Raw genomic sequence first — 27,117 nt, 5'->3', positions numbered from 1 at the left:
TGGAGAGCGGATACCAGCGAATGTGAGTCATGATTTGTGACAGCTAATTGTCAAAGAATCTTCTTAACTCAAATGAAAATCAGAAGCAATAACGAATAGCTGCAACAACCAGTAATTGCTTGCGATGAAAAGACAGAAGAGTGCATCTACAATAGCTAGCGAATAAAATACAGGTACTAACAGTCCCACTGCGTTGAGTGGATAGCTCCGCTGTGAGAACTGCGCCGCCGCTCAGGGCCTGGTGACCGGTGTCTGTCCTCTGTGTCACATCCAGCCGTCCGGGGGCCAGCGACCCAACCGGTAACCGGTCCCGTTCACAGACACAGCGCATTGTTCTGCGTACACAGCCGGCCAGCAAACAGTGACGCAACCAGCCGCCTCCCCGGGATTAGGAAACACCGGCCGCTCTCTGGGGCAGTTTACCCGGGCTGCAGACCCACCAGAGACCCTCCGTGAGCATTTCAAGAACAGAGCGCCGGCTCAGCCCGACATGGCTCGCCGAGTCATGCGCACCGTAATCCGTAAATGCAAGAGATCCACTTACTCTGGATGAATAACGGCCTGCTGAAGTTGCTAGACGGAAATTAACGTCCATTTTGGCGGCTGTAAAATAACCTCGGGTAGCCTAACGAAGCCTCGGTGCATTATGGACTCCAGAAGACATCGGTTTCGTATTGGGTGGAACGGTAAAGAATACGTCAATACGGTTTGATGGGAGCCGTAAATGGTTCATTGCCCTCTTTCGAGCCTGAGTACGACCACCAGGCTGTTTTGTAGAGCCCCTCTGTCGGGCGTTTATTCGTCAAAAGTTGCTTATTATCAGTCATCAAACGCTGATCTATCAGTGCTGATAGTTTCTTCATGAACGCGCTAACGAGCATATCAATCCGAGCGATTTAGCTCAGCCACACCGGGTGTCTGTAGTTGGCCCGCGCGCCAATAGATGGCAGGAGAGGCGGCTCTGTTTCAGGCCGAGCGCTGCCACGTGTGCGTGTATCGATTTAAACGGTGCCCTCGGGCGACTGAACTCCGCAGTAAACAAGATCACGAGACACAAGGGCAACGCCTCAGTGGCGGTCACTGACCCCGGCAGTCGCCCGGCGAAGGGCTTCACTCGGAGCCGCCCTGACCCAGTTTACGGGTCAGATTAGGTCAGGTCAGGTCACTGCTAACCGGATGTGGGTGCGTGCGGGTCGGCACGGGTGTTGCCGGGTTGTCATGGCGGTGAGGTCAGCTGACATCGACCGATGGGGGGGAGGGCGGCCGCGGCCCGGGGGGCGATAACCGGCCGCCGCTCACGCCTCAGTCAGCGAGCAACGGAGAGAAGGCTAAACCAATTTAAATCACATTCACTGACTATACAGGCGATGAGATTAACCAAAGTACAACCCCAAGCTCGGACACACCAGCGTATAGACACACGCAAATCAATGGCACTCCAGTCATTGCAACTTACCGACGGCATCCAGCATGCCGGTAGTTCCGGATCCTCCCACCCCTCCCCCACCCATCCCCCAGCCGTGCCCGTCCCGCCGGTCATGCAAGGACGTGCCGCCAGCGAGCCCCAGCGAGCCCCAGTGAGCACAGCCGCGCAGCGCCACCCGGCATGCCGAGCGGCGATTTGGTAGTCGACACGATCTGCATCCGGACATGGGGCCGATGAATGCGGCGTACCACGCAGCTGGCGCCCCCGGCCGTGGCGGGTGTGCCGCGGACCAGCGCGGTAAGTCAGAGCCTGCCGCTCCGCTGACGATGGAATGGTACGACACTGGATCAGAGTCGTAGTGGGGGCGGGAGGTAGTGGAAGAGGGTGGGTATCGATGGGGAGAGGAAACTTGTGCTAGAATGAGAGTGAGGACTGAGGAGTAGAGACGTAGACGAAATGAAGGAGTAGGGAGAGTGAATGAATGAATGAATGAATGGATGAATGAATGAATGGATGAATGAATGAAAATAATCATCACGAGATGGGCGGCCTATTTCCAGCACTGCCTCCAGCGGAGGACGTCGGCCGCCGCCGATGCCCCGCCCCGCCCCTCCCCACTGACCCCACGGAGGCGGCCGGGCGGCGCGCCCCGCCCCGCTCCGCTCCGCCCCGCCGCACTGACCCCACGGAGGCGGCCGGGCGGCGCGCGGGGTCGGGCAAAAACACGCCCCGCCCACTCATGGCAGGCGGCGTGGGAGAGGCCCCGGCTGCTTGTGACGGACCAATCAGAGGGCAGCGGACTGGACCCGGCCGGTGGGGACGCCATACTGGCCGCACACGCACACAGGCCCGCCGGGCACGCACACAGACACACACACAGCGGGTGGCGGCTGGTGGGAGGACGCGGCTCACAACGACTGGGGCGGTATAGGCAGCTATGTGGAGAGGCTCTAGCATTGCCATTCTCCATGGAAGATGATTGATTGGCCAATCCAGCCGTGATTTTGGCCTCAAATCTACCAATACCTACAACAAACTAAAAACAAAATAAATAAACACACAAACTAATATAATGCAGATATTCTAATTTGTCCGCGTCAGACCCGATGCCCAAGCTGAGGATGTTCAGAACTTTACAGGGCATCTCTGCCTCCACCGGCCGAAATTTATGTCCCTAATTTACGAGGCATGAACGACTTAGTTCGGCCACCAGTCATCCTTCTGTATGAATTTCTCTCACTGTCCTCTCCGCTCGATCTCCCTCCGCAGTGCCGCGTCCAGACTCCCTATCCACCCCTCACAGCCCCCCCCCCCCCCCTCAGCCGAGCCAACACAGCGCAATGTGGCAGCCAGCGGCGACAGCAGCCGTCGTAAAGCGGCCAATAGCGGCCCGGGGGAACTGCTGAGTGGGCACCTTTCTGGGAAAGTCGTCCGGTCAGTTGGTGTTTATCGGGCGATAGTCCGACGGCCAGAGAGGCTCTCTGGGGAGACAGAGTGCAGAAAAGTGACCCCGCTGAGGGTGAGGGCTGAGAGGGTCCCTCAGGGGAGGGGTGGTGAAGACGAACCGAATTCATCACTGTCACAGCTCACAAATGTTCATTTTATTTGAGTATCAATGTGCGACTACCTACAATTGGTAAAATTACGGGAAAAAATGTGATTGCGACGCGACTTGCGCAGCCCAACGAACAGCTGTTTGGTATCAGCCAAAACACCCCTCAGTGGAGACCGTATCACTCACCTCACAGCTCACCTAGACCCCGGCCTGTCCCTCAGACCCATATTCGCTGAAGCGCCCACCCCAAATCCCAACAACACACGGCTCGGCTCCCTCTGGCCCGCCCGTTCCTAGTTCCTACCATCGCGCGGGCGCCTCACAACGCACCGATCGATTGGCGTCTGCTTCCGGAGTCCAATCTCAGTGTGTGTGCTCTGGATATCTCCTCTATTGACTGCTAACAAAAACAGGAAGTAGCCCGACTGCGCATCAGAATAATGGCAAACTTGAAAACAACTAGCCGTCGACAGGATGAAAAGGCCGCCTTGGGACGAAGACATAACATTTTTATGTGAAAATACAAAACAAAGGTGTTGGATGCTGTCAGATTTAAACAAAGCTATTTATAAGCATCTTGGACTCGGTTAATGAGACATGTGTTCCCAAATCACCATGTTTATCATTCTGCCAAGCACCTGATAATCTGCTTAACAGAAAGACAAAAATGACTCAAGAATTGCAATAAACCCCGTCGCATGTCCCATGGACCGTTGTAAAATGAAGGTCTCGCCTTGATGCCGGCGCAAATATGTCCTAAATACCGGGGCTTACAGCGACAGAGCCGACAGAAACAAACATAACCAGTTCGTGCGCCGTCTGACGGGCCCCGGCAGCGGACCGGTTGCATAGCTGGACCGGTGCTAATCCGCGAGTCAACTTAGGCTCCAAGACGCATTGATCCGAAATACACATTTAATAAAATAATGATAAGGGGAGCTGCTACGCGTCATATGTAATTTAACCAAAGTCACAGACGTGAAGCACTATCGAAATGTAATATTTTAAATAATGATACCTTTGGTGCTAGCTGAGCTTCCTTCCACGTTCACTCTTAATACGCCTCCCCCTTCCTCCAGCGACATCAAAGCGCAACTTTGGCGCTGACCTATGTCCTGACCTTCACTGGCCTCATGAACTCTGGTTCATCTGGCCACACTTTCCCGTGCGTACAAACTTCGCATGGTGCTTCAGCATGGACTGGCTCCCGTTACCGGAGAAAAAGTCGATAGCGCCTGACCCGGCCGACCGATGGGGTCGGGAGGGGGGTCGCCATGAGCCACTGCGTAGGTGCTCCGCCGCTCTACCCGGGCAGAGCGGCGGAGGAAGCCCGCACAGGTGAGCCGCCGGCTGCAGCGGAGCCGAGTGGGCGGCCCGGCCGGCACCGGAGCCCCGCCAGGCTTTGATGCGGGCGGCACCAGGAAGTGCGTTTCAGATGGCGATAGGACCGTGCGTAAAGGTCAAAGGTCTCCTGAAATGTGTCGCTTGCACTCAGGGAGACGTTTCATCTCACATTCCGGATTCTGATTTACATAAGCACATTGCCGTTTTATTTTGATTTGTGGATGGAAATGCGTAGGTAGTGCTCCATGTTTCTCTGTCCATCTAAGTTCCCTGGTCTGTAGAGTTAGACTGTGCCGTGTCGCCGGATGTCCGCCGCCGGCAGAGACCATCACTTGTTCCGCGCCCAGCCGAACCCGCCGGTCGCCACAACCCTGCAGCCATCGCGCGGCCAGTTACCTTCCTGTGCGAAGCTGTGGTCGCTGGAAGCGTGTGCTGCGGCACAGCCTACCTACCCCATGGCAAGCGCTGTCTGGAAGACTTGGAGGAAGGGTGGACCTGGAAGTGAGGCCAATCCGATAAAATAACTTAGGGGAAGGATGAACAGAGTCAGGCGCAAGATTGGGCACATTAAGCATTTCATTTACAGTCTTGGAATATCAAGATTTGTCTGATGTAAAAATGAGCGTAAACCTGAACGCAGGCTGACAAGAGCTTCGAAGTGCCCGCGTGGGAATAAGGTTTGAAAAGTACATTGATTGGGCTAAGAAAACGCAGTGCACGTGCGTGTTCACTGTCGAGTAACACGCACGTTCGGCACAGCAGACATACCATAGCATTTCCACTTCATGTTTTCAAAAATAATGATGGATAAATGATTGTAGCCACACCTTCCCGAATCTGACACGATGTAGTTGCGAGTCGATATTACATAACGCACGCCACGAACCAGGTCCAGCACAACAAATAGCTCGGAATTTCCAGCGATAAGCTCGCAGAATGTCAGTTCGACCGGCCGCTAGGTGGCCTTGGTTTTCATTTTTCCTTGTGCCGGACGTACGCATGTCCGCTAACGAAGGCCAATAGCCGACAATACCGCAACTCGCCGGGCGTCGCAGCATTGTTTTAGCGTATTCGCGGCCCGAAAAACATCGCTGGCGACGAAAACAGGCCCATGACGTCTGCCGGTGACCTTGGTGTGTATGTGTACCGCACAAATTAGCAGGACCGGTCCCAGGCCCGGCTCCACGTGGATTTAGAGGCCGGGGCCTCTCCGTCACCGGAGATACCAGATTCAACGGGACCCGGGGCGGGACGCGTGTCCCTGCGACGGAGCCATCAACGAGCAGTGATTCAATGGAGCCACACGACCGGTCAGGTCTGCGTCACGTACTGCAAATTGTGCTTAGATTACTTGTTCAAGCCCAAAATTGAATTGAGCGGACATGTTGACTGGAAAAAAGTCCTGACATGCAGTTTGCAACTAAACGTTCCGCGATGCTTTGCTATGCGTGTATCAGAGTCATGATCTCACCATGCAAACACATTTGGGAATTCCAGGAACGGCAGCTGGCCGCGGGCAGCCCGGCTGGCCTCCCACTGGCCTCTGAGACTCCCCGGCGGGCCGCCATTAGGAGCGAGCCGCACGTACGCTGTGCACTGTGCAGCCAGCGCGGTGTGCACGGTGCAGTGCACCAGCGCAGCGGCCAGCCACGCACAGTGTTTGTGCACGCCGGGCAGGGTCCGGTGCCGTCAGGGAGGACCAGCGGCCATCCATCTGCGGGACGATGCTGATGGAGCCGCGCACGGAGCAGCGATTGGCCAGCGATTGGCCAGCGGCGGCGGGTCCGGCTGAGACCGCCGCTGCATGGTCCGCGGACCCCTCTGAGGGCCCGCCGCCGCCGGTTGGCCGACCGACGGTAAACATTTGGGTCCGGCCCGGCCGACTGATGCAATAATAAACAATGCCATTAATCGAGTGGTGTGATAAACAATAGCTCGGTCTCTCTCTATCTATCCAGTGGCGCACAGTGGCCGCGGACGTGCCGACACGATCGGAAGCAATACAGAGACACCGGGTGGGGAGGGGGTCGCTGTCGTAACGTAGTGACCCAGGGGAGGGGAGGAAGCTGCGTGATGGACCCCGAGGGGTCCACGATGGCAGCGTAACGATCTCCGTGACCTCTGTGTACAAAAAGACGATGCAGCGTGGCCACTAAGAACGCAATAACAGGAAATCCTGGCTAATAATAGCCATAATGTTGGTTTGTCGTTACATGACTGATAAGGTCATGTGAACAGTGTGCGTAAAAACTTATCTGCAAGACGTCGCCTCTGATATCATCGTCTAATAATAGTGAAACATTTACAAGCTTGTTGAGGTCGAATCATTGTAAGAGCCACCGAAAATGCCGTTGATTATTAGCCCTTAATGATGTTTTGAAGCACCAATAAAATTTCTCACACACAAGGTTGAGATCTACAAATAAATTATTAAATAGTTATTGTCCTTCTGTTCCAATGAATTATTTTGAGACTTGCTGCAAGCCAAGTCGTAAAAAAAGAAAATGCTGAACCCGGCCTGGTGTTTTGCAAGTGTGAGACCGTCCGCCAAAATAATCAAGTTATTCCCGCACCCTGTCATGAGAGTAATGTAGAAAAAAATGTAAAAAGTCATTTGCATTCTTCGGCTCGTCAAGCTGTCTCACTTCCATAGTTTCCATTTTCTTCACCCATCTCCGCCAGTATTCAAAATACATCCAATTTAAGACACATATCCTAAATCCATGTTCACCACTCCCCCGTCCCAGCACCAGCATGCGTCCCGCCCGTCCATGACCCGCCGAGCTCAGCCTCCCCGCCCGTCCATAGCCCGCCGAGCCCAGTCTCCCCGCACACTCACCTTGTCGTTGTCCAGCGCGGCGGGCGGCGGACAGCCTCCGACGGCACCTGCAACATACACATGGCGCTGGTCAGAGCCGCAGCCGCGGCGGCGGCGGCGCACCGGCGGCGGCGGCGCACGCTCGATTCCGCCGCGGCGCCCCTCACATGGCCACATGCCTACCGGTCAACGAACGCACCTAGGCCGCGCGGCCGCCGCCTCTGCCAGCCGCCGCCGACGGAGACGGGCCGGGGGGGGGGGGGCTGCGGCAGGGGGGGGCGGACAAGACGGACAGGCCAGGACCCGGCCGGGGACGGCACGGACGACAGAGCGCCTGCCGGGATGGAGATGAGGTGAAGAAAACGTTTTAAAATGGATATGAAGACGCATCGAGACAGTTATGGGGCTCTGTTTAGAACCGGGAACGATGTCTGGGGAAAATATTAGGTCGACAGCACGGCAGGACACACCAAACACGTCGCAATAAGTGACTCACGAGCTCAATACATAAAACCTTGACGTCACCCGCCTGCCTACCGGGCAAATAAAGTCATGGCCGGCAAGTATTAAATCACTGTGATGATTTTGTCACCGACTAACGGGAGGTATTAATTTAATTTTACGAGGCCGGTGTAGCATTTTAGCCGGCACGGCTCGGTGGCCCCGGAGATGGGCTCTACGTCACAACACAGAGCTGTCGGAGCCACGCTGACGGTGGCGGCGGCAGGCACCCCTTCCCTCCCCCTCCGAGAGACTTTCTGCCCCCGACGGGCCCGACGAACCGAGGCTCACCCGCCCGACTCAGCAGCTAACTGGATCACGTGTTCAGTCAGGTGCGCTGGGATATAGAACGGGATCGTGAAGAAAAAAGGATGGAGTGAAGTGGCAAACGCGTTAAATAAACCATGAGATAGGTATTTACAGGCATCATAGACTTCATGCTTATTTTCTCTAAAAGCTTTGATTTAGAACCCGTTACGCTGCCGAATTTTTCGACCAATCGACATACCTAAAGGTACCAGGTGATTTTCCACAGGAAGCGTATGGAACTACGCATATAACTACAAACTCAGCCATGGGAGTGGGACGGTCGCAGAATCTGTAAGCGACTGGGTATCAATGCGAGTTGCGACTGACCAGAGGCTCGCCTTCCCTCTTCCCCTTCCCCGCCACCCCTACCCCCAAATCACCGACATCCATCACCCGATCGACGGCCGTCGGCTCCGACGCTGATTTGGCGCCGGCCGCTGTTGATTTCACCCCTCCGTCCGACCCGTCTCGGACCGGGCCGTCACCGCGGCGCAGCTGAATAGCCGGCAATTTTCCATTTCTCGCACCAGCCGAGACGACCGGGACGTTATCGGAAGTTTGTCGCGATCCCGTGATGCGACGCGCCGGGACGGAGACGACAGAGATTGCCCTCTTCTCACCCCAGTAGCGCCGTCTCGCTAGTGAGAGATGCGACGGACGCCCAGAAAACCAGTCGTTGATCGTCACAATAAAAGTGCCACGGCAAGACTTCATTAGCCGGGATGCATATGCCAACAAGAAGTAAACTTCTCCAATCTCCACTGTCGCCTTCAGCGGAAGTTATTTCGTCGTTTCCGAATTTCGATACCATTCAGTGGCGGCGGAAGCGGGGGGGCAGCGGGGGCACGGCGCCCCCCCATCTCCCAGGGTGGGGGGGCAAACATATCTTTTGCCCCCGCAAAATTGTTTTCGATAAAATACCACAATGCTTCGATACTACGTCATGAACGTATGCCAGTTTGGCTGAGTACGTTTTTAATAAGTTGATAGTGCGAGTAATTTAGATTTATATTGTTGCCAGGCCCAATGTCATAGTAAACATTTTGATTTGATTGGCTAGCATTTTGCAACGCGAGTGCTACCAACCAAGAAGGTTTGCAGTAATTGGCTAACTTGAATGACGTCATTGGTTCAAAGGAAACAAGTTGTTCTGCCTTCGAATGTGGATGCGGCAATTGTGGCAATAGAAAAATCGCGGGGATAGCGCCCCCGATGTACCTATATGCAGGCATCGGTAAAATCCTTTTTGAAAGGATTGCATTCCCAATCCACATTCCTAGTGCCGAAGTGGATTGCATTCCTACCCGCAATCCCCTTTTTTCACTTGGATTGTGATCAAATCCGCAATCCTTTTTTGCAATCCTGTTGTATTATTATGTGCACTAGTGGATCTGGGGGGAGGGAGGGGGGCATAGGGCCGTGCTTCCATCCCCAAATCACCCATTTCTAGTACCTAGTATTGCGAGTAATTCCTATCTAAGGCACAGGTATTTTATGGGAAATATTTTTGCCTTAAACACCCCCACATTTAAACTTCTACCCAACCACTGTTTTATATTTTTAAAACTCGCCCTCAAATACGTAATTTTGCCCTTCCTATGTAGTTCATCAGCGTATATTATTTTGAGCGTTTAAATTAAAAGCGTTTAAATTATTTCAAGTTTCGATATAAAGCCCTTGATAGCAAAGTACATTAGGCCGATGAAGCCGATCTCATAATTTTCAATCGCAACAAACCATTTCAAAGCACTAATCAAACACAATCCGGATTGGATTGCAAAAATTGGAAGTATGATGCAATCCAATCCGCAATCAAATCCTGTTTTTTGGAATGGATTTCAAATCCAGGTGCAATCCACCAAAAAGGAATGCAATCAGGATTTTGCAATCCTGCAATCACAATCCTACCGATGCCTGCCTATATGCCCAATATATGCCTAGTGGGATGGAGTGGTCAGTGGGCTGTGCATTGTGAAATATTGTGATTTAGGGCATCGGAATGTAGGTATTGTAAGGTCATGCCTGTATTGCTCTACAATTCCATAATATGCTATGACCACACATCAAGGCTGTATGATATGGCAGCAGCAGGTTTGCGCCGCAGGTGCAGTGAGTAGTAAAGGAATCTTGGGTGCAGTTGCCCGTTAGGAGCTAGGGTGACTCATCCTATCAAAGTTCGTGCGCAACCATCCCCAGAAAAGAGTGCCAGTGTTCTGGGCATGGTAGTTGATGGCTGCTCCGCGTCACTTTAGTGTATGTGATGCAGTGCATGGGTGTATGTGATACACGTTTGTCTGGTCTCTGGCGAATAAAAGTTTAGCTTTCGCTATATTCTCGAAAAGCCGCAAAATATCCTGGATTTCGGGCGACGCGGGGGTAGTTGCCCCAAATGCCCCCCCCCCCCTGGATCCGCCAGTGGTGTCAGGTAGCCTACCATTTATTTTAAAAAAAAATATATTTAAAAAAATATCGTATCAGGGCTGTAACGAAAAGTAAGTGGCCTAAATCCGATGAGAAAACAGGATTTGGGGGTACCCTAGGTTTGTCTCCGTAGCCCCCTCCCGCACCCAAGCCCTGGATCCGCCAGCGGTGCCCCCCCATCCCAAATTACCTTCCGCCGCCACTGATACCATTCACATTCCGGCACGACATTCTCGACGCGTCGCTCACTAGTCGAGGCTTTCTTTGGGGCTATCAGGGCACCGAAACCGAAGGCACAAATGCCTTCCAACCTTCTACATTGCTACGAACAGTCCATCTCTAACTGAAAACCTGGATAGACACCTGACGGAAATGTCTCCCAGAATACGGAATTCTGACCGAGGGAGTCCGAGAACCTACTGTACTGTTGATGTGATTTTTCTTCTGAGAGCCGGTGGTGTAAAGTCTATGGAATTGTTCTAGTGTATCAGTTTCAGCAGATTGTGGTGAGCTCCGACATGAACGGCAGACGGTTCGGCCACTCCGCCAGTAGGGCGTCAAAGCAAAACCATTTTGACATTTAGTATATAGTGAAATATCTCTAGCAACACTAGGTACCTTGAACTATCAGGCAGGCAGCATTACTCCGTGGTGTTTGTATTTATTTGACGCTGATTATACATATGCCTTGGGGTAAAACATCAGAAATGCATCAACGCACATCAGCAGTTTCCAACACAAACTACATATGTCCCAACTCCTAAAATCTGAATTTACTCGCATCAAATTACTGGCTGCCCCGACCCCAGACCAGCTGCCCCTCCTAAATTCACGCATTCTGCGTTTGATGACGAGTAAGCCATCGAATCACACCTCGGAAAGTCCACTACCCTCGCCACAAAACGTCTACGTGAACGGCCTTACATCTGCAATTACCTTTTCGGGCGGGAGTCGTACGTAAGATTGGCTGCCAGTGAGGGGGGGGGGGCGACCGACCACTTTGGACCGTCAGTCACAGCTCGCTGCCGCAGATGCAAGTTACGGGCGCGTAATTGTGCACTTGCCCAGCTTTGGGACGCGTCGCGGGCGATTTATGGGGGCGTGCCGCGCATAGCACGCCCAGAAATGTAACTGCTGGATAAGGAGGGCGCCTTCCGCCGGGCGGTTAAAAACGATGATATTCACAGTTGGTGCAGTCTTGTGGGATTTTGTGCATGAAGGGTGTGTGGACCATGGGTGAAAAATATAACTGAAATAAAACGGTGTGGCTGACAGACCATGTAAATGTCCATTTTAGATAGCTTTCCGCCAGCTGTCTCACTCAGGCTAAATAGGACCCACCAGGCGCATTTAATGTTTAAATATTTATCTACTTGCTTCAAAGAATGCCTTGCTTTAGCCACGCACACATTGTCATTTGAAGCTTCGGGCAATGCATTCTCGGAACCAATTCCAATGTGAAATGTCTGTTTCAGCGTTAGTACTACGCTGTCCTGCCAGTTACAATGTCAGCTCGTTGTCATGAATTTCTTTGGTCAACGCAAGTGCTATTATACGCAGTCAGTAGCGATAGCATCTAGAAGTTAAAGGATTTTCATTACAACAGATGCGTACGGATAACAGACGGGGAAGGGTAACGGGCGTCGTCAAAAACAACCAGCAAGTAATTAACTTGTATACACCCTACCATTCAAAACAAGAACAGGGCCAATGAGATCTAGACTGACTGAAGCTACAAACTAAAATAACCGGCTTCAAAGCGAGCAAGGTGGTCCGTTATAAACCTGTTAGGGGCTTTATTATACGAACTGTGGTGATGTCAAGCTCAAGCAATCATAATTCTGCAAGTTTGCTTTTTCCCTCGTTTGGTTTGACGTGTGCACACTGCACACATTGTGTCGCATGCATTTTGTATATAAAATGTTTAACGGAATCTATGCATGGCTGCAGCAAGCATGTAAGCCGTATTTAATTCCAACGTCCATGCAGCGGTCGAAGGTAAACAATGCATGACGCAAACACTCAGTCATGAGCAATCATAAGCACTAAGCAGCCAATCGTTTCATGTCGTCTAAAAAGAATAACGGACACGATACTCGTATGTGATTATTGTTCCCTCAAAACAGGAAGCAGCCCGTGGACTGGTATGCAATAAGCATGATGGCAGGAATGAGTGCAGCGGCGGCGGAACACCTTCAATTAAGGGGGGGGGGGGGGCACTGCCGACTTTTGGTCCCATTCTTTCCATGCCCATAGGGCTTATTCTTTCCAACGCCATTCTTTCCAACGCCCATAGGGCTTATGTTAAAATGCCAAAATCAAGGGGGGGCACGGTGTCCCGGTGCCCCCTCGTTCCGCCGCCTATGAATGAGTGGCTGTCAGAAGTCTGATGCTTAGAACAATAGCTATCTGATTTCATAGTACTAGGCGTCTCAGCCATAAGTGCGTCTAGCTTGCGCAAGGGCCCCGTCACAGTATGCACTCTGTACCTACATTCAGTGTTATGCACTGTTCGTTCAGTGTTCAGGCATGCGATAAATATGCAAGCGAACACTACCGCCCCTAGCGTCCAACAGTCGAACTAAAGCCTGACAGTATGGTCGGACCTCTCCTGCCAAGGTGAGGTGCGGAGACCACCCTCCTTCAGGCCCATGGCCCCGCACTGGGCTTCTCCATGACGTCACAACATGATCAGCTGAACTGACCTGACGCCAGGCGTTGGTGGTCGACCCACCCCTCACGGTCCGGGAAGGGGACAGGTGGCTGGCATTGGGCCAAACACGCCATGAGAACGTCTCGCGAGTTGTCCGTGACGTGGCTGTTATCTTCGACCGTGACGCATTGGTAATGAAGCGCAAGGCGAGGGTGAATTGTGAAGATGAAGACAATAATAGAATGTGCTTCAGTATCCATGTGTCATAAAGCTGCCGAGGGCAATCGCAAAGCTTATTGACATGTGCAATGTGTTACGTGCACAGAACGAGGAAACAAATGAAGTCATGCCAACGCTTTATCATTCGTGTTTCGAATCTGCTGCTCTTTCGAAGGGATACAACAACATGCCAACCTCGACAGTTTTTCAATAATGAAATAACGTTGTAAATTAGATGTATTGATGCTCCGTAATACATGAGCAAACTATAAACAATTTTCATCGCCGGAATGCCAGGAAAACTGACCATACTTTATCCAGAACTGAAGCCAGCAACTGCAAAGCACAAACCGCATGTCTGGAGGTTCTCACGTCCAACTACAGGCCATGTTTACATGGCATCGCCAAGCACCTCTAGGAGCGCACACTTTACGGCGTCATTCGGCATTCATGAAGGGCCGAGTTCGCACGGGCGGTTATGTGCGCGAGCTGGAATGGCGACCACTTCCCGGCCGCTGACGTCGCTCCGTCTCGGCTCCGCCGGCTCCCACACAGGAGATCACCATGGAGATCCTCAGCTCGGAGCCGACCACACCCACCGGACAGCGGGCTCCGCACGCGCCAAAGATGGGCAGCGCGGAGACGCAGTCGGGCGATTGCTTACTGTCCGTCGACAGCGATTGCGTCAAGCCACTGCGCAATATTGCCGTCACAGCAGACAGACCCGGGCGCGGGTGCACGCGACAAGCACGGCGTTGCACAAACACAGAGGCGTGCTGCGTAAGATGCGGGGTTCGACAGATCGAAACACAGCGCTGCAGTCAACAACCTCGGACGAGAGGCAAGGGTGCAAAGTGGGAAAGAGGGATTGTAATCACCGCTGTGTCGGTTCAAAGGGTTACCTAATACGACGGGCGAAGACTGCGCTACCGTCGTGCATTTGAAGCACATCTTTGAACGTTAGTGCCTGCTTCAACCAGTTTCACGGACAGCTGATGCCTACAAAAATGGCTTCGACGACTAGGCACAACTTCACTAGCAATACAAATAATTATTGTTTGCTTTGGGTCCGCTCAACGTTTACCAGCCCGACGTCCGGTTAACTAGATATGACATCACGGCGTCTCGTGCACGTCTCATGACATCACGTCTTCATGTCACGCGTGACATGAAGACGCCAGCCTCTTGAAATGACGGCACCATCGCTGCGCTATCTGCACTGTATCCTCTGAATCTCTTTGCTGCTAAGCGTTGTTCTAGAGACGCCCGTAGAGATATAGACCCGATCAGTCGCGTCCGACCGCCATCAACACGATCCCGTACTCTAGCAGAACTAATCACATGCAGACGGAACGTGTTCGATGGTTGGCGTATGTCACGGTGCATTTAGGCCCAGATCCGTGAGAGCACAACGACAGGCCGCGGCGTGACGCGGAGAAAGCGGCCAACACCTCTCGGAGAGACAACAGCCTCGTCAGTTTGTTTTAGACGTGACTGCATATACGGGCTGAGCCGACGCTCACGCAATGCTGGTTCGATGTTATCGTAAGTAGTTTGTGGTTTTCCAACCTGTTTCGGCGGGTGAGACTCGACGAACGGTATCGCGCCGTGATATCTTCAGATGGTTTAGAGAGGAAGGCGTGACAATTATGTGATTAAATGGCACATCATGCGAGCGGTGATGTCATGCTCTTAATATTCGTAAAAAGTTTATGAACATCTGATATTCCCGTGCAATTTAACCCTCGCCCGTAAACGGCGATCTGCCACCTTCGCCCATGCAGGGGGGGGGGGGGTTGGTGCGACCCCCCCTTGGCGTTTGAAAACGGAGCGTCGTAGAGCTTAGCGGAAAAAACCAACGGATTGCTCTCAACGAGATCTCGCGATTGGTGGTATAATTTTTGGTCCTAGGTCAACATTTGACCTACTTTTGACCGGTCAAAGGTCAAATTTTCGGAAAAATCGACTTTTTCAAATTTTCCGCGGCGATTGCGGCAAAACGGTGGGAGATATCGACTTGAAACCTTCACTATCGTGTTCCTTGATCAATTCTCTATCGTTTGGTATGTATTTCGTTTCCCTAGCTCTAACAATGGCGCGTTGGGAGCGCCGGAAGTCGGCAAGGTCACAGTCGGCGGCAGAAATTCGAAAAATCAAAATTTAAATTTTTGAAATCTGATTGTATTTTTGGATTTGGGATGTCCATTTGCTCCCTATAGAAGCTAATATTGCTGCATATTCCCAATGAGGTGACAAGAATTAGCAAAATATTGGTTCGGGCGCTTTTCAAAAATAGTACCGGACGCTGTTCCTCTTGTGACGTCATAGCTCCGTGACCTGACCTGACCCGGTCAAGTTTCTTATACCATATGATAGCCAATACTTGCCCCAACATGCATGGGAAGTTTCATCACGATCCATCAACCGATGTCCGTACCACCGGCAGGAAACCTCGGGCGTTGGCACTCAGTTTGTGAAAATCCGGCCGGAGGCTGTTCCCTTTGTGACGTCATAACTCCGTGACCTGACATGACCCGGTCAAATTTTTTTATCAAAAGATGCGCAAGGTTTGCCCCATAAGGTACCCAAAATTTGGCGGCGCTGCGCGCCGCCGTTTTTGCACTATTTCCGAAAAACCTCAGGGGGGGTTGCACCAACCCCCCCCTACATGGGCGAGGGTTAACATGGACAATTATCGTTAAGCGAAACTAGTTTGGATATGACATTGTCCATAATGTTCTGAGCTCTTTGTAGAGCCCTAGCACATGATTGTTTAAAGGGACTATCCCACCTTCTAAAATGTTAAAACCAGTTAAATTGTGCCCGACTTTATACATTGGATGACCAGGAACACGGTTCTGGCATTTATTTTTCATTAAACATCTTAGGCTTCCCATATTCCAAACACAAACTTTCAAATATGTGACGTCACAGCCCAAAATTACCTCCTTCCCCAGGCCACATTACTGTCATAAAGCTGATTCTTTTTACTCTGTAGGCACCACAACAAAGTTCAGACCAAGTTTTAAGCGATTTTTCAACGAACAAACCCATTTAAATCAGAATGACTAAACGAGGTGACGTCACACTAACGGTCGCTCCATGTTGAAGATAGGGCCTTGTACAAGGCCCATTTTCAAATGAGGGAACGAATTTCTTCAACACCAAGAGGCCGCGGGGGTTGCAACCTAGATAGATAGTGGTTTCTGAACCTCGCCGCAAACTTGGCTATCTCAACTCAAACCCCATGTTAAAGGTGGGATAGTCCCTTTAACGTTCATATACCTTCCCATACCTACAGCAGTAGGTAGGCAATAACCAAATAATGTCATATTCCCAGTCAATGGTATGCAGTATGCAGCTGACGAGGAGACCATCCGCACCAGTCAGCAATCCATCCATTCTGTCACACCACACGGCGAATGATTCATCACAATTCGGCCGTGTGCCGCTGCACATGCCCGTCCGCTCCATATAGCACGATCGGACCGACCTGAACCACACCACCCTGAACTAACCCAGTGCACGGCACAGCTGCCCTGAACTAATCCAGTGCACGGCTCGTCTGCCCTGCATCAACCAACCACGCACGGCTGACGGTACCTGGTCGTCCACGGTCCCCTGCGCCCAAAATAGACCGGTCACCACTGCACGCCACCTCGGAGATTCGTCCGTCAGCGCCACCTGACCTGGTGACGTCATTGGACTAGCACAAGTGACGTCATTGGATCGAAAACATGGCAGTTGAGTCGGGGATGTCGCTGGACTGAGATGAGTAGCGGAAGAAGCGCCGTGGCCTCCAAGGCGGAGTGAGTGATGTGTGAGGGCACCGAGTGCAACGCGCTGAGCGAGCCGGGGTGGGGAGGGGTAGGTGGGCCACGGGAGGTCATTCGTCATGCGTGCGGTCAGCGCGGAGCCGACTGTGGAAATGTACCGCAGTCTGAAAGGTAAACATGGCAGAGCAACGTGCTGCAGACGGCGTATGCCGCCGGCCAGTTCGACGGGTGTTCTATCGTATGCATGCACGGAAGGAACTATTTCAAACAAAGAAGAACAGTTGTCTACTTCTCAGACTTTTCAGAATTTATCTTAAAAACTTATCGCCCCACGACTCTTTCTCCGCGGTCAGATCTGTCTATGAATTGACTATCCTAGTTACTTCCTGAGCGCTTTCTGCTCCGGACGTGTGTGCCATATTTACCGCCGTGCATGCAGCCCTCTGCAGTCGCCGCGCAGTTTGCAGGCCGCATCCTATCTCCAAAGTGCGCCGAACCCAAAAATAACGAAAACAATTCGGGCGTCTCATGTGTGCCCAGTATGCACCGGACCACCTGCGCGACGAATTCGGCTGCAGCGGCGGCTTCCGCCTGTCCTCAGCGACCGGGTCTTCCTGTTCCGGCTGCTGCAGCGGCTCGACTAGACAGACTGACCGACAGACAGACCGACAGACTGACAGACCGACACGCGACGGACCGACCGACCGACAGGGAGACAGACTGGCGGAGGATGGGGGGAGGGCGGTCAAGATAGCGCGGCGCGTGGCGCGTTTGATGCCGTCCCGTCGTGCATTCTGCAACTTCCCGAGCGGCGGAGTTTGCGGTCGAGCGGTGACGGCACCGACGGGGACGGGGACGGGGGCGGGATGCAGAGGAAGTTGCAGTTTTGTCCACCGCCGGGCAAGGGGAGGAGGGCAGGTCTGTCCGCCGATAGCGGATTGCAGGAACCGGGTTGACGTTACTGTCTCGAGAATATCGACGAGTCCGATACGATATGTGGTCAATACTCAGCCGCAGACAGCATCAGGCGCCGGCTGCATCATGGCATTTCCTGTTCAACAGATCGGACGGCACAGCAGTGGCGCCGCGGAGACCAGGATCTCCGGTGTCCGAGGGACACTCCGGCGCCGACGGTGAGCCTCACAGCTCCTGGCCAGCGTGCCTCACAGTGTCGTCAGCCCCCCCCCCCCCCTGAGCATGACCGGCGTCAGCACGGCGGCACGGGGGGGGGGGGAGTTGGCATGCAGGATGCGTATGGAGCCGCCCGCGCGCGGCGCCGCCACCGCTGTGTATAAACATGACTCAAGGTTTATGGAGGAACCGGCCGGCGGAGAGCCACGTTTGACCGGTCGGCCACCCAGCGCGCGATGACGGCACTGTGCAGGGTGCAGTGTGCGTGCCGGTTCGAGCCGCGGTCAATGGACGGACAAGGTCCGGGTGGTGACGCCGCTGCATCAGGGACGAGAGAGGAGATAAACACTTAAACAGGTTGGAGAAACACGGGCTAAGAAAGCGGATCACCGCATCCAGTTTCCCATTTCGAATCACAACCAAGTGTTAACCAATAATGAGCTCGAGCGTCGTTTTAAACCGGTCGAACCAACTCTAAACGACTTCACCCCAGTCCATTCCACCACAGAGCCCATGTCACAGCGGCGCCACATTACCTGTGTCATCGTCACGTCTACTACGTGACACTATAGGTGAACGGCCAGTGAACCGACCGTAAATACCAGACATATGACCATTGCATCCTCTAGCCACCGGCAACCTTGCAAGGCCCTCTGCGCATCAGTTGCCAATCCGGACAAATCCGCTTTTGCAACACTGCACCGTGACCGTAAACTGCCCTCGTGCGTCAGATTCCGGCGGTGCCTTTTCCGGAGAATGCATGTGGTGAGGTTCTAGTGGCGAAGTTCGCTGGTCTGCTCTTCATGTCCCCGCCCCGCCCCGTGGCGAATTGATAAGAGATGCTTCAGTGATTCAGAAGTGCGCATGAGAGATGGGTGGTGAAAACCGTTGGGAGGGGTTGGAGCCCGTTCTTCGTTACCGCCGAGCGAATGATACACATGAACTTTAAATATTCTGCTTATACCCGCCTTCAGCACTACTTCCATTACATGACGATGCGGCAGCCAGACATCTCTCACAGTGAATAACGGGAAGACAGGGAAAGACACCTCAAGGATCAAACAAGCCCCATAATCTGAACCCGGGGCTGCTATCAGATTCAGTTTCGCGTTTCAATACGATAATAGCTTCTCTTTCGGTGACACCTTTTACGGGTCGCATTCGTCAACTGTGTAAACGGCACAGCAGAGAACTTCAACTGCTCAAGCTTTTCAACAATGCAACGCTGAGAGAGTGAGTCTGCGATGTTGTTTGGAATACGCCTGGAAGCATGCTGTGAGATCAGCCGAACTGATGCAACTGAATGGAAGAAGTTGTTATCTACATAATCGCATGCGTTTTACATATGGTTCTCTCCAATGCAAAGGCTGCTGTGGCGTGTCTTTGGGTTAACCTAGTGACGTCAAGCATGCCTCTGTTGTGCAGAAGTTTTCCCGATCTCTAGCTAGATCAGTTATGATCAAACAATAATGCTAATATCTGTCACGGGCTATGCAATCGAAATACATCAGACCTCGTTTGCAGTTATGTTGCTGCAAAAGTGTCTGACACGTTTCACAGGCATACCTCCCTTCGGATCCAGCAGGGAGAAGTAGTTTAGCGCCGGCTGACGGCGGAAAGTGCATCACACCAGACAGCTATAAACGGCGATAAAATCTGTCGCCGAGTCAAGTTTGCGGCCATAATTCATACAGCGTCATAAGTAGTTAGCTGCAGATAATGCAGGGAAGTCTCGGGATACCTCCGAGACATCGTGTTTCCCTGCTGCGGCAGTTTATGTGGACCCATAAAACATTCCAGGACAATAAGAAAACGAAAAGAAGCACATATTTAAGAAAGGAGCGATGAATCAAAGTATAATTTGCAAAAATTATCAGAATGCCGGGATATGTGAAAATGCCTTCAACAACGTTCAATTAATGGCCCAAGTTTTACTTATATCAACAAAAGAACCGGGTCATGGCACCGTGCTTCTCTGATCACCGCATTTAAGCGTGAGGCTGGGCGGATTCCTGAGCATCCGAAAGTCTCTGCACCTCGCCCAGCCTCGCCCGGTTAGCTAAGCAGGTAAGGCGGCGTTTAGGCCGGTCCCGGAGCCCGTTCCGTTCCTGGAACGCTGACGGAACGACCACGAACGTCTCAGACTCTCGTGACCACGGCCGGTGGTCTGAACGGGCCCGTGCAGTCTGCTGAGCAGGATGCTGTCAGCTCTGACCAGCCGAATAATACCTTGTTGAGCTCAGCTTGCAGGCCGGTGCTCGGAGCTTTTTGTGCTGTTATCGTTAATCCACAACGATAGAAAGGATTACTGTTTGTTTGGTGTTTACTGTCCGTTGCAGTTATGCCTGGTGCAGATGTTTACGATCGTAATGCAATAAACTCTCGTTGCGAGCAGTATCGCGGTAGAAAATAGAAAACGAGATTGAAGCAAACGTGTGTTATGCAACGACCGCTGGACGCAAATTATAGGAAGCTTACTGAAAACCACTGAACGCTTTTATCATTTTATCTACCTACATCAAAAGCCATAACAAATGGCACATCATATTATCTGTGCATTGCTTTATATACTACATTGTGACAGACATGGCAGATGCAGTGGGTCAACCTCAATAATAAATAACCTGAGTGAAATGCATGCAAAGTGGGTTTTGTTCCATCCTGTTCAATGCTATGATGCCGTTCATCAAAGACAGGTTGTTGCAAAGTGAAAGAGGACTGTATTGCAAAGGAAGTGAAACAAAGGTCAAAACGGTGGCCCTTTGGTATCTAATAGCCGTTTTCACGACGGCCATCTGGTACACATTTGGTGCACATTTGGTACAGATTAGGTGCAGATTTGGTCAAATTAGGTTCAGTGTATCTCTTAGAAGCTATCAGCTAGGGTTGCACTAATTGCTTATATGCCTCCTTTGTCATATTATCAGAGAGTATCATCGATTAAAACACTGAAATAAATTCATAAAATGAAGATATGTGCTGTAAAAGAGATTAGGTGCAGATTTGGTCAAATTAGGTGCATTCGCCGGATAGCCCGTCATGAAAACGGCTAATGTAAAATTAACACACATTAACTAATCGATTTCAATAGCAAAAATCGATAACATGAAACCATCTTGCACGCACGTCAAGGCGACTTCTATCGAAAGCCCATCAGCATCGACAAGCATCCAGAACGACGCACGCGCCGAGACCGTCATGATGCGTCCGCAGATATATGACATCACTAATGGACCGGCGTCACGATAATCGCCATATAATGCAAAACAATGCACAAGTATGATTCAGTAGCGGCGGAACACCTTCAACTAGGGGGGGGGGGGGGCTGCCGACTTTTGGTCTCATTCTTTCCATGCAACGCCCATAGGGCTAACTAGGGTTACCCGCGTGCTCCGCAACGCGAAGAAGGGTTATTTTTGACCCGTGAGTATTGGGTTGGTCTGTGTCGATTTGGTTGGCATCCATTTCGTTCGATTGCTTTTTGACGGCCAAGCATTTTGTAAGAAAACAAAAAGATACATCGCATCGAGGTGCCCGTGTCGTATTATCATGCGTTCTACTTTAGAATGATTCGAAAACTGGCGTGAAGTCTTTTGAGGGCCATCGATGAATTTCGCTAAAAATGACAATGTAATGGTTTGGAACATTTACATTTTTAAGGATACTGTTGCTAATCATGCAAAAATGAAGAGTGAATATTAGACAGAATTGAATGCTCTATCCAATGGTACCATATTCAATTGCCAAAGGTATCAGGTTATGCAGCAAACCCCGTGTGATTGATAAAGTGGCACAAAATTGACAAACACCATTTTCTCCTGTGATTTGCACCACCTTGATTTGGATCAATCAGCTTTTCATAATTTTTATATGAGAGGCGGTACCTTTCTCTTGCAAATAGGCGTTGATTCAACTCGCTCCATTTAACGGTCACCTAAAAATAAAATTAATTCCAAAATCCCTCAAAAACCGCATTTTTTCAAATAAAAGTGCCCTCTCCGGTGCACGTGGCGCGTGCTATCCTCTGCATTGCACACCATTCAATAGCCCGTTCAATTATCTACACGATGCTGTTTTCCCCGTGCCGGTCGGACCCCTGGTCACCAAGATATTGCACGGGAACTGGACCCGTGTCGGCCAAAATTAGCCGTTTTCGCCCGATTTCGCACGCCGATTTATACATGTAAAGTCTATGACGCGAATTTGCACTTTTTGAGCACGCGCCACGCGCTCCCTATCAATCCGATCGAGCTGAGACCCCTCAAAGGCACGTCGCGCATCCTTGATCTATGAGTTGTGCAAATTTCACCGGGCTAGGTGCAACGGTCTGGCCTGCAGTCCACGCAAAGCACCACCAAGTCGGGACCTCGGTAACGGACAGACGCACCCTCCTCAAATAGTAATATAGATGTTAAAGTGCCAAAATCAAAGGGGGGCACGGTGCCCGTTGTCAATAGTTAAAACACTATTCTTTAGAATATGATTCAGTAGCGGCGGAACACCTTCAACTAAGGGGGGGGGGGGCACTGCCGACTTTTGGTCCCATTATTTCCATGCAACGCCCATAGGGCTAATGTTAAAATGCCAAAATCAAAGGGGGGCACGGTGCCCCGGTGCCCTCCCCGTTCCGCCGCCTATGGTATGATTTACGGTTCATGATCTGTGACATTGCACTAACCAGGGCCCTCGTTTTGTATGGAACCTCAATGTCGAATAAAACAGCAGCATAAGGACAGTTTATGACACTCAAATTGGATTTACAGGCATTTTTCCAGGAAAAGAGTCCAAGGACCTTTGAAAAGTACAATATCCCCTCCCCCACCCAAGTAAACCATCCAGGTTCTAGTTTCACCTCTAGTCTGCTTTACTGGCATTGATAGGGCAATTTGAGCACAATCAATGAGGATCAAACCCCAGCCCTGAACCCGACCCACCCGCCCATCTCCCCGGGTCGGCCGATCCCGGCCTCACCTGCGGCGGCCGTTCCGTCGCCGCGCCCGGCGCACTGCTCCCGCTCCAGGGTGTCGGCTCGTCCTCCACCTCTCCGTCGGCCCGTCGACGTCGACAGGAGTGCACCGCGCGCCGGCGCACTGCTCTCGCCACTACCAACCGGCACCCACTGGCGGCGCGCGGCGGCGCGGCGCGCGCCCCCTGCAACACGAGCCGTACTGCAGGCGCGCCGAGCTGCATAATGGCACCGGTCCGCCGCGGCCAGTCCGCCCGCCGGCGTGCGTTAGGGGCCCGCCCGGCAGACACACCGAGCCGACACAATGTAAACAGACGCGCAACGGACGGCGACATGGAGGGCTTCATTTGACCTGCGTGTCTGCACGCCAGTGGTAGATATTGCATGATATATGCAGTGCAAAATATATAGGTACTTCCATGATCGGTAACATAGATGACATGAAACGGATACACTCACAGGCTAAATTAAAAAACGGCGTGAAAAAACTGTGAACTAGCCGTGTTCAATCAATGCAGCGGCATAACTAGATATAGGGGCGTCGATTCTTATTCCAGTTCACACGGCAGAGGAAACTTATCAGTTCATGGCGGGAGAAATGAATGTAAAACAGCAATTAAGACGGCCGCAACACTGCTACCGACGTATCACGGGACACAGATGATAATTTGCATGCATTGTTTTTGTGAAATTTCCCATAGACCCGAACCTCACTCTCGTAAACACGCCCAAACGATCGTCTGGGTCTCTTGTGGAACTTTCAATATGAAAATTAGGATAGACGCCAACCATCTGTGCGGAAATACTGTGATGTGAAAAAGGAGAGAGGTTCAGATAGATCTCAGCGTCGGGCATTACATCATGATCATAACATAACAAGCAAGCCGCCTGTCAATTCTACAGGAAGGCTGCGTAGGATGGCAGAATCCACATTCAAGTTATGAACTCTGAAAATCATGAGTATGAACTGTGTTCAACATTCCTCACAGACCACCAAACGAAACCGCCGATGATACCTAAAGCCACCTTCAGGCTCCCAATGCAGTGCCGTCGAAACCCGCAACCTTGACGGGCCCTCCGAGTCACACCCCAGCTCCGTGCAGGGCGAGCACGCACAGTGGCCAGGAAGCGGCTCATTTCGCGGCCTGCCGCCACCGGGAGGCCGCCGCCACACTACACAGTACACACCGCCCCGGGCGGCGGTCATGCAGCCTGGCAACCTGCGCCGGCCGGCGTGGTGAGGTGCGCGCGGGGCCTGGGAGAGCGCCGCGGCCCCGCGCTGTATGTATGAACTCCCAGCGCCTGGGCGGCGCGGCGGTAAGAGCGGCGTTATAGGAGTGGCGATCGAGCAAACAGTGCAGAGCAGTATCTGGGTCAGCTCGCGGAGCGCACACAGACACTTCTCGTGCAGGCCACGAGAGCTGATGCAACACAGATTGGCCGAGGTATATGCGGCGCGTGCGCCTTCTGACTTCAACTGTGCCCCTCCTCCTGTCGTGGCGAGACTTGGAATGTAGTTGCAACGGTGCGAGTTTAGTTTCCGATTAGAATATAGGTACTCGTATAGCTGTGGGACAATCAGACAAGGAAATGTCCAAGCAATCAGCGTGGCGGCAACTCAGTTTTTAGCGAATTCTGGCCCATCATCCTCAATATCGATTACATATTAATTATGACTAACACTCAAATGAAATGTTAAGATCCATTCATGTTTCGTGCGAAAATATAATGAAAAAAAATGTTTGCAGTACAAGAACAAAAAGAAAAACTAAAAGTATCGACCAAACAGGTATTTTCAATATACCGGAGAGCATCCGTCTCAATCTCCGCTCGTTCAATGCCGTCCCGCAGATCCGGGGACCGACCGACCACTGAACAGGACATGCCATTCCCATGCCGACCATCTCCGGTGCACGCCGGCAGCACGGCGGTTCGGCACGGCAAGGCACGGCACGCGCACTATACGGCGAGATAAGGTCGGTCCTGTCCTGCACCGCCGCCACGCCGCCGCGGAGACACTGGCGGTACTGTAGCGTCATAGCGGACAGAGGCTACAGCAAGAAGGTTGGCCAGGTGTGATCGGTCAGGTCGATGTATGTAGATAAAACAGGACGTTGGTGCGGTTAATAATGGACTAGAAACGGTTCCAGAAAGCGTTAGCAGTTGCAGGATGAACACATTATTGTACGATTATATAAAGGCACTTGCTATACCCGTGGACATAAATCAAGCAGGTGCCAGTCAAACAGACTCAAGCAATATCCATTCATGCAGAAGATCGAGCAGAAATTCAATAAATCCAATGGGACCCTGCAATAACGCCGTGACTCATCGAGTGCCCGTCCTCCCCAGCCGCGGCCGCGCGAGTCGAGCCGTTGCGGGCGCGCAGTGAGTGTGTTTGTGCGGGCCGGCCGGTTCCGCCCGATGCCAGGCCACCGCGCCACGCTGGCCCCGGGGCGCGGCCGACGCCATGGCCCCGCACGGCCTTGAACCGATGCACGGCGACGCACCTCGCACTGTGGTGCAGGCAGGCAGCCGGTGCTCGGTAAATAACGGCCGACAGACGCGCAGGTGGGCGCGGGATATACACGGCGGGCAGGGCGGCAACTGACCCCGCGATGAATTGACCGACCCGGCCGAGACCGACTGGGCTGAACAGAGGATGACCTGACCGAGCGAGCTGAGGAGACTCCGCGAGAAACGGGCGAGGAACGACCTGCAAAGAGCCGAGAAGAGAAGCAGTGGCCATGAGTTGATGTTGGTGTCGTGGCGAGACTCATCGAAGCGCGCCATTATTGGCGGGCTTCAGCGGATCTTAAAGGGACCCTCCCACCTTCAAAAAAGTTAATGAATTGGCATGAAAGTGATGTCGCTCGGTTCAGAAAGAGCAAAAACGAATATCTACCAAATTTCATCGAAAAATGAAATGAAAAGGTATGGGCACACACATGCCCATATCACTCATCCAGGAAAGGATTACAAATGCATTTGAAGCAAATAATATTGTGTGCGGACTCTATTTGGATTATTGGTGCCAATCGGAATTTCTTTTCTTGGAATTCCAATTTTTGTCCAATTCCAATTTGGAATTTGGACGGAATTCTTAACATTTTTTGGAAATTAATCGGAACACAAGGCCTTTAAAATTTAAAATTTTAAAACGGAGGCCTTTAAAACGCTTTTAAACACTTTTAAAATTTACGCAAAAAATGCAAAAAATTGTTAAAAATTGGAATAGCCCCCGCTTTGGACAAAATTGGAAATTTACTTGGCAATTTCTTGGAATTGGATCGGAATTGGAATTGAAATTTCATGAAATTGGCACCACTAATTTGGATATTCGGAAAGCATTTGACACAGTTAATATTAATGTTTTATTAAACAAAATCAAATGTTATGGAATCAAAAGTAAAGCATATGATATGATAGTATCATACTTGAGTGATCGATCCCAATGTGTACAGATTAACGGTGTCAGATCAAACACATTGCCAATTGATATGGGAGTCCCTCAGGGATCTATTCTGGGGCCTCTTCTGTTTATCCTTTATATAAATGATTTTCCAAACATAAGCAAGGAGTTCAATGCATATTTGTATGCAGATGATACCGCAGCCTTTATGGAATGTAAAGATATAGCAAAATTACAAGATACTGTGGACACAATTATGCCCAAAATATCAGAATGGTTTTCTGCTAACCAACTCTCGATAAATACTGATAAAACTTCTTATCAGATATATTCAAACAAAAGAGATAGACAAGAAATAAGGTTGAAACTAAATGGAGTAGAGATAAAAAGCTCTATAGTTCGTTTTTTCTAAGTTCGACCCTCACTGTAAACATCTTTTTGAACATAGCACGAGAATTGCTAGCTGAATTACTTAGAAAACTGGTTAGCGCACATTGTACTGGAGACCCGGGTCCGAAACCAATGACATCAGTACTGGACCTATGGCGAAGCAAAGTAGTGACACCCCCCTGACTGGAGATATAAA

The 27,117-nt window shown here is 51.5% G+C and overlaps 1 protein-coding gene across 1 annotated transcript in view; it reads right to left on the bottom strand.

Moving 5' to 3' along the window:
- The window catches only part of LOC122386808 (forkhead box protein P1-like), a 116,150-nt gene extending 90,992 nt beyond the window's left edge, over positions 1-25,158 (bottom strand). Inside the window, exons 1-3 of the mRNA XM_043376447.1 lie at positions 25,085-25,158; positions 23,125-23,321; positions 7,165-7,211 (exon numbers count right to left, since the gene is read on the bottom strand). Coding sequence (XP_043232382.1) covers positions 7,165-7,211; positions 23,125-23,321; positions 25,085-25,158 — 318 coding nt within the window. The remainder of the gene's footprint in view (positions 1-7,164; positions 7,212-23,124; positions 23,322-25,084) is intronic.
- Positions 25,159-27,117: the final 1,959 nt, after the last annotated feature.

Source organism: Amphibalanus amphitrite, unplaced genomic scaffold (assembly GCF_019059575.1).
Source record: "Amphibalanus amphitrite isolate SeventyFive unplaced genomic scaffold, NRLGWU_Aamphi_draft 000016F_arrow, whole genome shotgun sequence".
Classification (NCBI taxonomy): Eukaryota; Metazoa; Arthropoda; class Thecostraca; order Balanomorpha; family Balanidae; genus Amphibalanus; species Amphibalanus amphitrite.
The sequence above is the reverse complement of the archived record's forward strand: the minus strand, read 5'-3'. Positions and strand labels throughout refer to the sequence as shown.